Source organism: Camelus ferus, chromosome 7 (genome assembly GCF_009834535.1).
Source record: "Camelus ferus isolate YT-003-E chromosome 7, BCGSAC_Cfer_1.0, whole genome shotgun sequence".
NCBI classification, from domain to species: Eukaryota; Metazoa; Chordata; class Mammalia; order Artiodactyla; family Camelidae; genus Camelus; species Camelus ferus.
The window spans coordinates 36,115,601-36,131,468 of record NC_045702.1 but is presented as its reverse complement, the minus strand read 5'-3'; the positions used below and the strand labels follow the sequence as shown (position 1 = coordinate 36,131,468).

Genomic DNA, 15,868 nt, shown 5'->3' with positions numbered 1-15,868 from the left:
AGTTGATTTTCTCTCTTTGGTAAAATGCCCACTAATTCTCTTTCTTAAGAGAAAAAAAAAGCTTCTTCTGAAGGAAGACACCGTGAGACATTGCAATCGTCTTGGACAACAGATGGAACTCTGGGATGGTAACCTGCAAAAAAAGTGTACAATAGACAAAACTTGTCTGCAGGAAGGGACATTATGCTTCTTAAAAAACTGGAGATTAGGTCAAGAAGATTAGGAAACAAGTGATTCTAACTTCATCAAACCACTTCCCATTCCTCAAGTCTGCCAAATCTCTCTGGCATTAAGTATGTTATTCCCTCTGTTAGGGGAACACCCTTCCCTTCCTTGTCAGACTAGCAAAAGAAATCCTACCTCAAGTGCATCAGACTCGAGGCTCCTCTGGGAAGCCTCCCTGACCTCTAATTTCCCTTCCTTGGCCAGACGGAGGGTGGCGCCTGCACCTGCACTTGCTAAGACTCAGGACATCTCACTGCCCTTCAGCCCCTTAGAGCAGAGGCTCACTCTGTAACTAGACCACTATAACGCCAAGCACATGCAGAGTGGGTGCTTGATTCGGAAGAAGTTAAGTTTTATGTTTTCAACCACATAAAATGTAACCACTTCAGAAACCTAACTGACCACGAGAGAATCAGATCTAGTATTTGGCAAAAAACTGGGGAGTTAAGAATGTATATAGAGATTTTCCTTTTCCCTCCTCCCTCCCCACTCCTTTACCTGCCTTTCTTTTATATATACACACACACACACACACACACACACACACACACACACACATATACATATATATATATATGTATGTATGTGTATATATGTATATAAATAAAAGCTTCCTTTCTTCCTTCTTCCAAAAACCATTGGGCAAAGTGAAAGAAGTAGGTGGCCATGGGAGGCAAGCCTGAGCAGAGGCTGAGCCTTCTTGCAAGAGCCAAACCCTACTCCCTACTAAAAGGAACTGGGGCCCCTAGGAGAAATGTCTCCTGCCAGGGTTGGGACAAGGAAAGATCTAGAGAAGCCTGGAACATTTTGTTGAGTCAGAAAGTAAAGAAATGCTCAAAGAACACTGGGAGACAAGGCAGGACACAGAAGACAGCCTGAAGAAGCTTCCACAGCCATATCTGGGACAAATTGAGCATCGAAATAAATAATAACAGTGATAGATTATAGCCCATGGAAGAAAACAGGGACAGATGGGTCTACATTGTTTTAAAGAGTGGTGTGCTGGCATTGTTGAAGGACCAAGTCTCAGGGGAAACATACACAAACCTGATTTGTACCACTCTCCAGTTCCTATCGTGTAACTACTCCAAAATGTATTTCTTAATTATTTACAAAAAGGGGGAATCACATCATAGGGAGATACCTGGAAGGTGTTGTCTTAACAAGTGGTCACAGTGAACACCAGTAATAAGACAAAGGGACCCCATGTGCCAGTAATAAGATGCAATGAATAAACACCAGCATGTGTGATATTCAGCCAAAGACATGCAACAAGGGTTTAAAACGAGAAAACTCTGGATAAACCTGGAGAAAAAAGAATTTGTGTTTCAGTGGGAAACTATGCAGTGTCTTACAGCATACTCTTCGGGGTTGTCAGATTCCAGCCTGTTGTCTTTAAGTTGGAGGTAACTGATGGATATGTATATTGTCCCCCCACCTCCCCACCCTGCCTAGTGGTGATTAAATTGATTTCCTACCTACAGGTGAAAAACCAATTTTGTCTCCATTTGCAATTCATTTCAACATTCCTTTGCTCCACATAAATTTGTGCCCTTTTGACTCTTCTTTTAAACCCTTGAAAACATCTGCCTGGTTTCCTCATGTCACAGGGGTAAAATACATTCTTTTAACACGTGTTCAATTTTATACCTATACCAGAGCCATGCTTTTATCTTTCCCTGATAATTACGTTTAATTAATTATCTTTTAATAAACCCCAATTGCAGGCTATTCTAAAAATAACTGACCTATAATCTTAAAAAGTGTCAAAGCCCTGAGAGAAAAGGAAAGATAAGGAATTGTTCCAGATTGAAAAAGATGAGAAGACAGGACAAATGGGTGCAAGGGACTCTGGAAAGGACACAACCAGGACAACTGGTGAAACTTGATCTTGCAACTTCTCCGTTCAGTTTGGAACTGCTCCATTAATCAAACAAGGAGGCCTTTATCTGGGAGGCTCTGATGCTCTGGCAGCCTGTACAGGGAAACCAAAACCCTACACCTGCAAATGCCTCCAGGTTAGAAAATGGAAACCTAATGACAAGCAGTTACAAACAGCCAACTAGACTTAAGCTACAGCCAACCAAAGAGTTGCCCTGCTTCACTTGCCCTCTTCTCTTTAAGAGTCTCCCCCACCTTCCGCACCAGCTCCTCTTGGGTAAGGTGTTCCAAACCACTTCCCCAGTTTGGCACTGACCAATTCGAACAGATTTTTGCTCAAAAAAACTCTAAAAAGTTTTAATATGCCTCAGTTAACCTTTTAACAGAACTGCTTCAAAGTGAATACTTGTGGTGTGTATGTATGTGTGTGATATATAAAGCAGTCACTGTAATTTTTCAAAATAGCTTTCTGGCCTGGGGCCTGAGCATCCTTAGGTTTTTACATGTATTCCACCTCCACTGGCAGACCCTGGCCTTAAGGAAGTTCTCCTTGACCAGAGTGCAGAGAGAAATTCAGCGCCAAAACCCAGTGTTTCTCCTCTACTTCCTCACTTTGGCCTCAGAGGAAGCTTTCTGTTGTGATGTTTGTTTTCCTAACTGAGGTCCTCTCTCTCCCTCTCTCTCTTTCTCTCCAGCCCTCTCCTCTCTCTCCATATATATCCATTTTAAACGAAACATGATCAGAAGAACAAATGACTCTGGGAAGGCTGATGTTTCCCAGTGACCAGGAGCCCCTCACTTCAGCCCAAGCTGTGGTATCCTTTTCCCAAGCAGAAGATAATCTCTTCTTTAAGCAGGCTGTGCGACCCCTTCTCATTTCCATTACCAGAGTGATGGACAAAGACTCAGAGACAAAGCCAAGAAGGGTGGGGAGGAGGAGTTCCAGCTTAAGGAATTTGCGGCCACACAACCCCCAACAAAGCCCAAGACAGTTGGCCCCTTTGGCGTTTGTGATGCAAATTTCTGGCAGGATCCCCAGAAGGGCTGCTCTAGTTGGAACTCTGCGCTCTACAGAGTGAGGCTCCGGAAAGCAGGCGGAGGGGGCTGGGAGGACGTGGCAGGCTTCTCAGCTGGGGATCACAGACCACCCGGAGCAGCTTCATTTCCAGCTCCGTCTGGGGAGCTGCTTGCTCCTCCCGGTGGCCTCTGTCCGAGGTGAAGTGCAGGACACACATGGTGTGACCTGCGCTTGGAGGCTGGCAGTGAGTCTCTGATCAATTTGGCCCGGCCTGGACCTTCCAGAACAACCCAGGCTTCTAGGAGACATTGAATTCTCAGAAGCAAGAGCATAAGTTAGAGCTGATCATCCATGTCCGTGGAGGTTAACAGAGTTACTTTTCAAAAAAAGAAATTGATCCTTTGTGTGAAGACAAAATTTCAAAAAGGGTCACACAAAGTCCCAAACTGTCACATGCATGTTTGTGCTTCCCACCCACAGCTCCCGCCGTGTGTCTAATCCAGTATCAGGAATATTCAGCATTCAAATGATCTACTCTTTGCTAAGTGAATAAAACCTACAAATCCATTCTCAAGTGTTGGTGCCAGGGCAACATCAAAGCCACGACAACGTTCAGGGCACTTCATTCAAGTCATAACTCAATTTTCACGTCTCTTGAGAAACAGCCACAGCTCTGATTCCGGCCAGGAGAAGGAATTTGAATAATCAAAGTTTAATATGAAACTCTTCGTGTATTAAAAATGACCATTTTTTTCTTGCCACCTTCTTAATTTTTTTATTTTTTGTTGAAGTGTAGTTGATTTACAGTGTTAGTTTCAGGTGTACAGCAAAGTGACTCAGTTATACACATATATATATATAATATATATTTTTTTATAAACCCAGTGCACATGGCTTTGCAGACACACAAACATCCTCATCCGTGTCATCTGTATGACAGAAGGAGGAGGGGCTAATAATTTACACGACAAATGTGGTTTGATTTAAGACAATTACTTAAACGCTTTACGTATCTCTAAAATAACTGTGAGGCCCTTTCCACTGTTCCTAATACAGCCAAATTTTGGAGAAGTGACTTCAACCAAGCAAATAAAAAGTATTCGTAAATTCCCCAGATTAGTGAAAACTCCTCACTGCTATTTTTCTTAGGAAAGTTAGAATCCCTAAGGGAACACCAGCCCAGTATCAACCAGAATGTTAGAAATAGCCGTACTCCTACATGAATGGTAAGTACAAATCAGGACACGTCAGGAAGCTATGGAGCTGTTTTTATCTTAAAACAGCTTAGACATGTGTATATATCCTCTGAATCAGGAATTTTATTCCAACACAGTAAATATTCACAAATATTCTGCTGAAAGAAAAGCTGACGAGAGAGTGTTCACAATCATCAGAAAACCTGAATACGGTGTAAATATCCAACATTAGGGGAATGGTTAACTATACTCTGCATATCTTTCAAATTATCATAGTAGATTGTCTATCAATTGTACCTCAACAGAGCTTCAAAAATGAATTAATATGCAGATAACAAAAATGATGAGGGGGTAATATTTAATTACATGGAAATATCATTAGGTACATAAAGCCAGCTACAGAGAGCACGAAAATTCTAATTCTACCTTTGTAAAGCCTGTGCATGTGTGTGGATCTAAAAAAATATACAGAAACAATAAACACCAAGGTGTTGAAAATATTTGTCCCTGGAAAGGCAGATTACAAATGATTCTTGTTTTCCTCCTTCAGCTTATGTATATCTATTTTTTAAACAATAAATATGATTTTTTTTTAATTAAGGAGAGAAAGCAAATTCAAAAAAACTGAGCTTTCTGTAAACACATGAAATTTAACTTTTTTCACTCCTAACTTTTCTGCCCAGGGTGGTGCTACAGCTTACTCATAATCCAAAGGCGTAATTTTCCTGTCCTATTGCCAAGCGGGAAACTAGAAGGCTCCTGCCCTTTCATTCTTGGAAACGTTCCCCTTGTTCTCTGACTGTTGAACAGTAGAAGGACACAGGGTAAACTGCCTGACTGTCTGTGTGCGTAGCAGCGTAGACAAAGAACACAGAGGTTTATTAAAACCCAAAGAAAAGCAGTGTTAGTCACTACAATGGATTTAGAATTGCAGGTACAATTTTTTTTTTCTTTCAAATAAAATAAAATACATCGTTTCTGAGAAATCTTTTAACACCCATCTTCTTTTTTTTGGTAAAACACTATCCATTCCTTAATGTTCCTCACCCAACACTATTTCCTGGCTCAGGTTGGGGAACAAATTTATTTGCTTCCACATCTATGCTTCGAGCTGAAACGAGGAATGGAATTTCAAGATTGTACAAGAATGGAAAAATTAAATTCAAGTTTTAAACACTGTATTCTGCCAACGTGACACCCCCACCTTGATCTTTTGTGGCTAATTTTTCCCCCATCGTCCCTCCCGGTACCAGCTGGAGAGAGACCTTTAATAGCTCAGCCTTGGGTAATGACAAGCAGGCAAGTAGTCTTTGAATCTCATTATAGCTCAAAGTAAGGAGAAAAATTCCAACTACATTTCTTCAGTGTTTCCTAAAAATTTCCACAGGTCCTGCTTAGGAAGCCTCTGCCTTCCCCAGCTGGAAGTCCGCCCAGGAGTCATAAGTAGATGCCTTCCAAATTGCAGGATCTATTTAATTTGTGCAGTTCCTATTCCAAAGGTTTCCTGTTAATTAATTAAAGTCTTGTTTTACGTTTAATTGAGAAGCCAAGTTTCTTTATAAGAAAAGTGACTTTCTCTTTTTCTTTTTAATCTGGGCAAGGGATTGGAAAACAGCTGTGCATCGAATGAGCAGCTTCTTAGCATGAGTTGCAGGACGTAGCAGAAGGCAGGCAGGAGGTGGTACAGCTCCAGTGGCTCTTTCCTCCATCCCCTAAGAGTAGCATGACTTTGAACTTATGTCAGATGGTGAGGAGGGCACACACCAAAGGTGATTCAGAGAGACATCGTTCCTTCCCAGTAACATAGTGTGATGGGAAAGTGAAAGAGACAAGGCAACCCAGAAGTCACCCAAGATCTGGTCTTGAGTTCTGTTCATCTGTCTGAAACCTGGCTGCATGTAACAAACTGGAATGACTTACAGATCAGCAAAAATCAAAATATTAATGAGTATGATATACTTTAGAAAAAAGGAAATCAATTACTGTGGTTCACATAAGGTAAATTCAGTATCTACGTGTGAAACGATGAGATATAATTCAGACCTGCTGTCCCCAGTCCTCAGTCTTTGGGCCACTCTATACATAAGGCAAGATGAGTGATAGAGCAAGGCCACAGCACAGGTGAAAAGCAATAATGCTGACACTGCATAGTGTCAGTTTTAACTCTTTCTCTTCTCAAGCTAAAGTGGTAAGTGTTCCTTTGATGAGTGTTTTGGGTTGAATAGTGTCCCCCACCCCCCAAATTCATATGTTGAATCCCTGACCCTCTGTACCAGGATGGGGCAGTATTTGGAGACAGAGCCTTTGAAGAGGTGATTAAGTTAAAATAAAGCCATTAGGGTATGTGCTAAACGAATCTGACTGATGTCCTTATAAGAGGAGGAAATTTGGACACACAGACACCAGGGATGCTCGCGCACTGGAGGAAGTACCCTATGAGGACAAGGAGAAGGTGGCCTTCAGCAAATCAAGGAGAGAGCTGCAGGAAAGAAACCAGCTCTGCCAACACCTCGACACTTTGGACTTCCAGCCACCAGAACCATAGGAATATTAAGTTCTGTTATGTAAGCCACCAGGTTTGTGGTATTTTGTTACAGAAGCACTAGCAAATGAATATAATGAGAAACTAAAAAATTAAAGCTCCTAGCATGCATTTTTCCTCAATGTCCAATACATAACTGCCAACCTCCAGAGGTACTGGAGGTCATCCCCAGCCTTCTCTTCAGGGTACATCTCACAGGGACCCTTGCTTTCAGTGTATTTACCATTGTAATTGTAATTACAATTGCAATTCTGGTACACCTGGAAGCATTAAAACAATGTCATTCTGAATATTCCAGAGCCTAAGCCCAGGGATACCCAGGTATCTGTGGCAGAACCATCCAATATCAGCAGATTGCATTACAACTGGCTCTGGTATGTTGTTTCTGATACATCAGTGGCCGAGACTTAGATAAATCAATAAACGTGGGAGCATTTTTGCAGTTTTACTTAACACGGTGTCAGTGTGACAGAGGCAGAACCCCCAGGGCTCACTGTCCCACCAGAAGTAGTGACGGGGGTGAAGCAGGGCCACCACATGTGGCAATCACATGAAGTCACCCACAGTTATCAGTGAAGGTATTTGCAATCACAACTCGCACTCCACAGCTCACTAGCCACAGGGGTGAGGGATCTGACACACCGCACACCAGATTTCAGCCTGGAGCTTCCGACAAAGACAGAACCCTCTTTCTCCTTTTCCCTGAACAAGCCTCTTGGATCCCTAAACTTATTTAACTTCCCTTGAGAGGTTTCAAGATCCAACTCCAGTTTATAGTAACCACTTCGGATTCTGATAACACCCAGAATTTTAGATCCCCTGCCCCACTCCAAGGTAATGTTTGCCAAGAATTTAATAAGCAGAGGTTTAGTCATCGTTAAAAAAATTAATGACACCCGTCTGGATCACCGGATCCTGCTTGCCAGATCGCTTGGATTTGACATTTCCTCCCCATTCACTCCTAGATATTTTCTCTACTTGTCTACGAAGTAAGACCCCCAGCTCCAAACTCTAGAGAACATTCTTACATAGGAGATATTCCTGCTGTTACAAAACATGCTCTCTTTGAATGAGAAAAAAACAAGAATCTTTCATTAGTGCCAATCGCAGAGGCTAAATAATGCCAAGTGTAGGAGGAGACAGGAAGGAAGGAAGGGAGTGGGCCAAGGAGACAGGTCTCTAACACATTCAGTCATCGGGTCAGCCTTTACATCACCACATACTGAAGAGAGATTTAAATGACCCAGGTTTAAACTCCAATTCTCAATGGTATTTATTCTTTCCTAATAGATACCTGTACCAACTCTGCATTTTATTTTTTTTAGCATACTAATATGCAGTTAGCTGGCTCAGCATTCTCACCTGCTCTAACCTGCATGCTCTAATGGTCTTCACCAGTAGCACCTGACCATATGGAAATGAGCAGTTTCCTGCGGACCGCACGCACCCTCATATCCTGTGGTCAAGGGAGTTATCTGTCCGCACATATAAAAGCTAGACCCACCTGGCTCCTTAGACTCCACAATCACACCAGAGAATCAGGTCCTTTCCCTAGCTGGTGAGTTCCCCAATCAGCAATGCCCATTCCTTTCTTGCTTATGACAGAACTCAAACTCCTTCAAGGCCTGCTCACTGACATCCCCCTGGTAAGGTTCCATGAGATATAACTGGCCCAACTTCTAGACTCCTAGCTTTCAGGAGGAATTGTACCTCAACTGAATTCTGCCTCCATAAATTTCTGGAATAGTAAGGCTTAACATCTTTTTAAGTTTTCCCAATTCCACTGTTTTGCATAGAGTAAGTACCGAATAAATGTTTATTGCATTCAATTGTAAATAACTAAGAACACATATTTCATCAATTAAATGTTAATTTTTTTAAGGGAGGTACTGGGGATTGAATCCTTGTGCATACTAAGCATGTGCTCTACCACTACCCACACTCCAAATGTTAATTAAAAAAAAAATTATTTCAGGGATGCTATTTCGACCCGGTTGAAGACTTTGAAACATGAGGAGGTATTCTAACTTTTTAAAAAAATGGAATCAGGGAAGGAAACTTTTTCTTGGGGATAGGTAAGGTATGTGAGGGATTCTTATTTTGTAAAATTATCATTTTAGTGTTGGAAAGGCCCTTAGAGATAATGACTTAATATTTTTCCTTATAAATATGAAATTTCAGACATTGTCTTAGATTCTGGCTAGTTGGTGGGTGGAGAATGTAGTAATACTTAGATTACAAAAACACACCCCACCCACTATCTTAAAAGCCTTTTTTTCTTTCCTAACCCTAGTCAATTTCTGGTATTTAAAACTAGAAATTGCAAGTATAAGGAAAGTAACAAATACCCAGAATGTTATGAAGTATAGGGCAGAGTAGAACTCTAGATAAAAGATGCTTACTCAGTGCCACTTTCAACCATCTGCGTGAGGAGAGAGATGCCATCCAGATTGATAAACTCCTGGGCAAACGTGACATCCCGCGAGAGGCTGGCCAAGTCCTTCAGGGCCTCCAGCTTGGCATCCATACTTGACGACTGGATTCGTTCATGGAGCTGCTGGGCGTTTTGAGCCTCACCGGGGACAAAAACAAAGCAAAGAGTGTTCACAGAGGAAATCACAACAGACAAAAAATTAACATCTCGTTGGAAAATGAAGATACAAAGGCCAAAAGCACAAGTCTTAATGAATATTACAAGCCCAGGACAGGTTTCCAACCATAATGACTCCGCCTTCAGGCAATGCCTGTCAATTTCACGACAGGAATCAGTTGCCTTCTTTTGACAGGACCTATGTTTCCATCTCAAGGAAAAGCAAGAGCACAAGAACACTAAATGCCCCAGAAACGGAACAGGTATGGCAGTGAGGAGGGGAGAATGGGGAGAATGTTTACTCTCAAAGTAAAATTATTATCTGTAAGTGACAAAAAGCTATTTGCTTAATTAAGCAATTACACAAATTTATACAGCATGTTTACCCATTCAGTCAATACTCTGAGTAATAACGGCCTACACACAATGTTCAAAAGCTTCATTAGACACCTGAATAATCTTTCCGGGTTACTAAAAATCTTCCAGCACAACATAATGGAGCTTGTAAATTCCACTTTTCAACAACATATGTTTCACATGCATTAGCTATTTACTGCATGAATTTAAAACAAAATAATTAGGCAACCAAATTAGCAGCTTTGCCTAGAATTAGAGTTCTCCTCTTTAAGGCATTTGCACTGGGCTTCTATATGTAGGACAGAGAGGAACAGAAACACACCAGAGGAGCTGAACTTCTAGAAAATAATGTGTCGTCTGTATTTCTCATTCATCCAGTAAAGGTTTCCATACCTACCTTTCACTTGGGACAAACAGTAAGAAAATCCTAAATCCCATTTTTCTAAAGGGAGAATGGAGAGCTGAGTGAAAATCATTTTTTTTTTAATTTTCAAAGATGTTCCATTCTCCAAAATTTTCAAATGGAGATACAGCATCAACATTAACATACAATATTTAACCCAAGCAAATCACTTTAAATTCCTTGAAAAATACATTTTCTCTCCCAGCAAGAAGTCTGCATTTACTATAGAGATTATGATAATAATGAGGACTCAAAAATGATTTCATTGTCATTATTAATACTAATATTTTCTTAAGTCAGTCTACCAAGGCAACAGAAATAAAAGTGAAACAAGCAAATGGGATCTAATCAAACTTTCATATAAGCTTTTGCACAGCAGAAGAAACCACAACCAAATTGAAACGACAAACTACAAACTGGGGGAAAACATTTGCAAACAATGCGACTAACAAGGGTTTAATTTCCAAAATATACAAACAGCACATGCAACTCAATAACAAAAACAAACAATCCAATCCAAAAATGAGCAGAAGTCCTAAACAGACATTTCTCCAAAAGAAGACATACAGATGGCCAACAGGCACATGAAAAGATGCTCAACATCGCTAATTATTAGAGAAATGCAAATCAAAACTACAATGAGGTATATCACCTCAAACTAGTCAGAATGGCCATCATTAGAAAGTCTACAAATAACAAATGCTGGAGAGGGTGTGGTGAAAAGGGAACCCTCCTACATTGTTGGTGGGAATGTAAATTGGTGCAGCCACTACGGAAAACAGTATGGAGGTTCCTTAAAAAACTAAACATAGAGTTGCCATGTGATCTAACAATTCCACTCCTAAGCATATATTCAGAGAAAACTATAATTCTAAAAGATACATGCACCCCAATGTTCATAGCAGCACTATTTACAATAGCCAAGACATGGAAGCAGCCTAAATGTCCATGGACAGATGACTAGATAAAGAAGATGTGGTGTATATATAAGTATTTATATATATATACACAATGGAATACTACTCAGCCATAAAAAGAATGCAAAAATGTCATTTGCAGCAACATGGATGGACCTAGAGATTACCATACTAAGTGAAGTAAGTCAGAAAGAGAAAGACAAGTATCATATGATATCATTTATATGTGGAATCTAAAATATGACACAAACGAACTTATCTACAAAACAGAAACAACTCAGACATAGAAAACAAAGGGGATCGAGGAAGGATAAATTAGGAGTTTAGGATTAGCAGATACAAACTACTACATATAAAATAGATAAACAACAAGGTCCTACTATATAGCACAGGGGACTATATTCAATATCCTGTAATAAACCACAATGAAAAGGAATATGAAAAAGAATACGTATGTGTTTGTGTATATATATATATATCTGAATCACTTTGCTATACACCAAAAACTAAGACAACATTGTAAATCAACTATACTTCCATAAAAAAAATTTTTTTTAAATACTAACTAATAGCATTTGGTGCAATTAATACTAGTAATAAAAACGGCTGGCAGTTACTCAGCTTTTTTTATGAGCCACTATTCTAAACACCTCCAGGAAAGAAATCATTCAATCGGCATGAGAGCCCTATCAGGTAGGTGCTTTAATTATTTTCATTTTATAAAGAGGAAAGGGAAGTGCAGAGAAGTTACATAACTCGCCCAGGATCACATGGCTTGTCCGCGCTTGGGCTGAGACAGAACCTGGCCACTGGACTCTGGGAACAGGCTCTAAAGCAGCGGGACTCCCATGGTGGCATGCATGAGAACCACTTGCACAGCTTCTTACAGCACAGATCCCTGGGCTCCACCCAAAGTTTTCGTTCTGTAGGCCTCGGGTGCGGTCCCCTAAATTGTATTTTAACAAGCCCCCAAGTGCTGCTGATGCTGCTGGTCCTGGCGTCACAGGCTGAGAACCATGGCTCTAAAACACTAAGGAGACTGCATCTCAATATGATGATGAGATGCGCGGCCCAGCCCCACAGGGGCACAGGGGCTCCGCCTCTGTCTCCTAACTACCACCTCGTCTTCTCCAGCGGGGGGCACTGCAAGCTCCTCCCGGCTTACTGCACCAGAAAGAGAATCCACTTGCCCTTTTAAAGGTGTACACTTCTCAGGGGGAACGTTTTCTAAGAAAATAGAAAGAATGAGTCAGTAACTGTGGGATCTGGGTAGATGAGATTTATTATACCAATCTTTCTACTTTTGTATGTGTTTCAAGTATTACCTACTCAGAAGTTAACTAATGAATAAATTTAAAATGAGAGAAGTGAAGAGGGACAACAACAGAAACCTGGAAGGGACAAGTGTCCCAAGCAGAGGAATCAAGACTGAAGAATCCTAAATCCCAGGACTGCTAATCAGTTACTGCTGTGGAAACTGAAAATATTTTACCAAGATAGTCACACGCCAGAATAACAAAGCAATACTCTGACTTGCCGGGGTCTCAGCCAAAGAGTCCCTCCCAAAACAATAATAAAGGCTCCTCCAAATCGTGTCAAACTGCACCGTCCAGGTCAGTGAACGCAACAGCCTGAGAAGTTTCTGTGGAACCATCCACACTTCTCCTGCACTGAGTTCATAGCAAAACCTAGAAGGAGGAATGCCATAGAGAGTGACTGATGGCTTTTTAAGATGGGGTGGATTTTAGGGACAAGCAGCCTAAGGAAGTGACATTTATGCAGCGATCTGATTGACAAGGAGTCAGTCACATTGGGGAGGGGTGGGGGGATATTCTGGGCAGCAGGAATGGTTAGTGCAAAAGAGGAACAGGAGGAAAAAGCCTGGCATGCCTTGAGGGACAGAAGGAAACCAGTGTGTCTGCGGTTAGAGGCCAAAGGGGAAAGTGGAAGGAGGTGAGGACAGACAAGCAGACGGGGCCAGGCGATCTAAGAAGTTCATGAGCAGCAGAGCTGGAGGAATCCTGGGTGCTGATGAGTGTCCCTGACTGAAAGGATGCATTTAAATATCTAGACAGATGTGTGGTACCTTTGGAGCTCTTAAAACAGCCTATATTCAAACACTATAAGCAACCAAAATGCTTAACAATAGGACAATGGTTAAATAACTCAAGATATCGTCATAGGATGAAATAGTATATGGAATTAAAAATGAAACCTTCAGAGAATATAGGATATCATGCGCACATCCTCATGATGGACTGTTAGGAGAAAGGCTAGGATGAAAATACATTTTATTGTTTGTGGGGCAGTGGTGTGTGTGTACGGGTATGGGTGTGTATCCACCAGAACGTAAAGGAGAAGAAGAAACATGTCAGATTTGCTCACCACTTTATTCCCAGTATCTAAAACAGTGCCTGGCATTTACCAGGAGTTAAAAAAAAATTCCACTAAACACATGAAGAAATAATGAATATACATGCACACGTATTTGCATAAACATAATCCAAGGGGGGAAAAATCAAGATATGACCCGTTGTTATTTATGAATTGTAATATTCTGCATAATTTTTTGTAGCAAGCTTCACTTTTCAAGTTCTCCATGATTCTACAATATTTTTACATTCAGGGGAAAAATCAGTATTATTAAAAAATGAAACAGACTTAATTCTGATTTTTCAAGCAGTCAGCACAAATGAAAAGAGCCTACATGTAGGTGATTTTATCAGATAGTAGGTTTTATTTGCTGGTATTGTCCTAAGGCTAGAAAACAAGCTTCGCATTCAGCCACTCAAACAGCTTGATGTAGCTGCCTGAGGTCCTGGACTGAGAGCTCTGGGCCCAGGCTCAGAAGGAAACAGCCTCGAGGCATCAGCGGGGGCACAGAAGGGGTATGTAAGGTGGCTGTGAGCCAAGCATTTCCATCTCTCTTCTTTGAGGTCCCCATTAAAATGATCCCCAAGGAACTTCCAGAACGGTTCTGGGTCCATAATACCAGTTAAGAAGTAGTCTAAAAAAGCCCATAGGTTCACAAGCACAGATATTTTCAAGTGCACACTCAATATTGCCCAGCAATCCAACTACACTTTTCTAGAATGTTTGCTATGTCCCTCCAAAATGATGCCTTCACATTTTCCTCTCTCCTAAAACTTCCCTATCCCCTGCTTCCCTCACACTGGTGATCTTGCCTCACATTTTATTGACAAAATCAAAGCAGTTAGCCAGGAGTTCCTGCGTCTTCCTACTTCCCAGGACACGGCCGGGAGCCTCTGTCCTCATGCTCTGCTCTTCCTGATTCTATGCACTCAGCATCCTGTTTCCTATTTAACATTAATCCTTCTCCACAGCAGCTTCGAGCCCTTACTCTCTCACCTTCTCAAATACTCTCCTTCTAATTTATCCCCCTTTCTTCTGTACATCAGGTTCTCGCTCTGCAGTGGATCATTTCCAGCTGCAAACATCTTTAATAGGTCCTGTCTTAAAAAACAAACAGAAAGGTAGAAACCTTTGTACACTGAACCAGTTCCCCTCTAGCTAGGCCCTCATTTCACTGCTCCCATTCTCTGCAAAAGTTCTGGAATAAAGAGTGGGTCTAAAGCTGCCGCCTCACTCCACCTCACACTGCCTCCTCTCCTCCCCTCCACGATCAGGGCTTCCACCCTCACCCCTGACACACTGAGCCCGGATATCTCTATGCGGCACGCCCACCTCCCTCCTCTGATCTTCCTCACTGTCTCAGCAGCCACCAGCACACCTAAGGTTCCTTCCTCCTTGAAGCACTGTCTTCTCTTGGCTTTGTGGCCGGCTCCTCCTCTAAACCTGAGAGTATGCCCAGGGCTCTGCCTTCCCTACGCTGGCCAACCTCATCCAGCCCACGGCCTTCCACACCATGTATCTGTGCTGGTTGGCACACCATATTCTCCAGGCTGCCAGCACACATACCAAACTGCCTGGCTGACATGTGCTTATGGACACATAGCAGGCATCTTGAACTCTTCCTTTTCCCCGTCCTGGGAACCTTGCGGTCCAGGAACAGCGCCACTGCTGACCGTGCCCACACACCGGGAGCATCCTCACAGCCTCCTTCAAGGAGTACCACATCCAAAGTACCAGCAAGTGCTGGGGGCTTGCCCTCCAACACGCCTTCAGACCCTCCACATCCCTACAACGCAGGCAGCCCACACCATCTCCATCTCCTGCCGGGACTGCTGTGCTGAACTCCGAGCCTGTCCCCTGGCCACCCCGCAATCTGTTCTGGGGCAGCAGCCAGAGTAAACTTGTCTCTCCTCTGCCTAAAAGCCTCCACTGGCTTCTAAGTTAGGCTCAGAGGGCAATGGCAAGAAACAGAGCTTAAAACATTTTACAATTCTTTTTTAAGTTTCCCAGCTCAGTGGAGAAAAATTGGTTCAAAAACTTGTTAATGGTCTTACTGCTAAGAATCTGTGATAACCTGAATCCACAGTGACGGGGATAACACTGTTTTTCTTTTTGCCAGAGTAATTAGCCCCCAAAATCAGTGTGACAGCCTCTCTGACCTAGATGCTTGTAATATCAGTCCCCTAAAGAAGAGAGAGCAGAAAGGCAGAGTTACCCTTGGAGCTGACAAAGCAACAGTAGATGAATGATGAGCAGTTTTATTTGCTACGTCCACATGGACCAAAATGAGGAATAACGGGCAAGAAGAGTTCAGGCATACATAAAAGGGCTCTGAAAACCTAACAGTTTGGAATAATGAAATGTTT

The 15,868-nt window shown here is 42.0% G+C and overlaps 1 protein-coding gene across 9 annotated transcripts in view; it reads right to left on the bottom strand.

Annotated features, from left to right (window-relative positions):
* Window positions 1–15,868, bottom strand: part of ELMO1 (engulfment and cell motility 1) — a 491,925-nt gene that overhangs the window by 327,891 nt on the left and 148,166 nt on the right. For all 9 annotated transcript variants that reach the window (XM_032483695.1, XM_032483693.1, XM_032483692.1 and 6 more), the window contains one exon: window positions 9,265–9,434. In XM_032483695.1, the coding sequence (XP_032339586.1) occupies window positions 9,265–9,434 (170 nt within the window). The remainder of the gene's footprint in view (window positions 1–9,264; window positions 9,435–15,868) is intronic.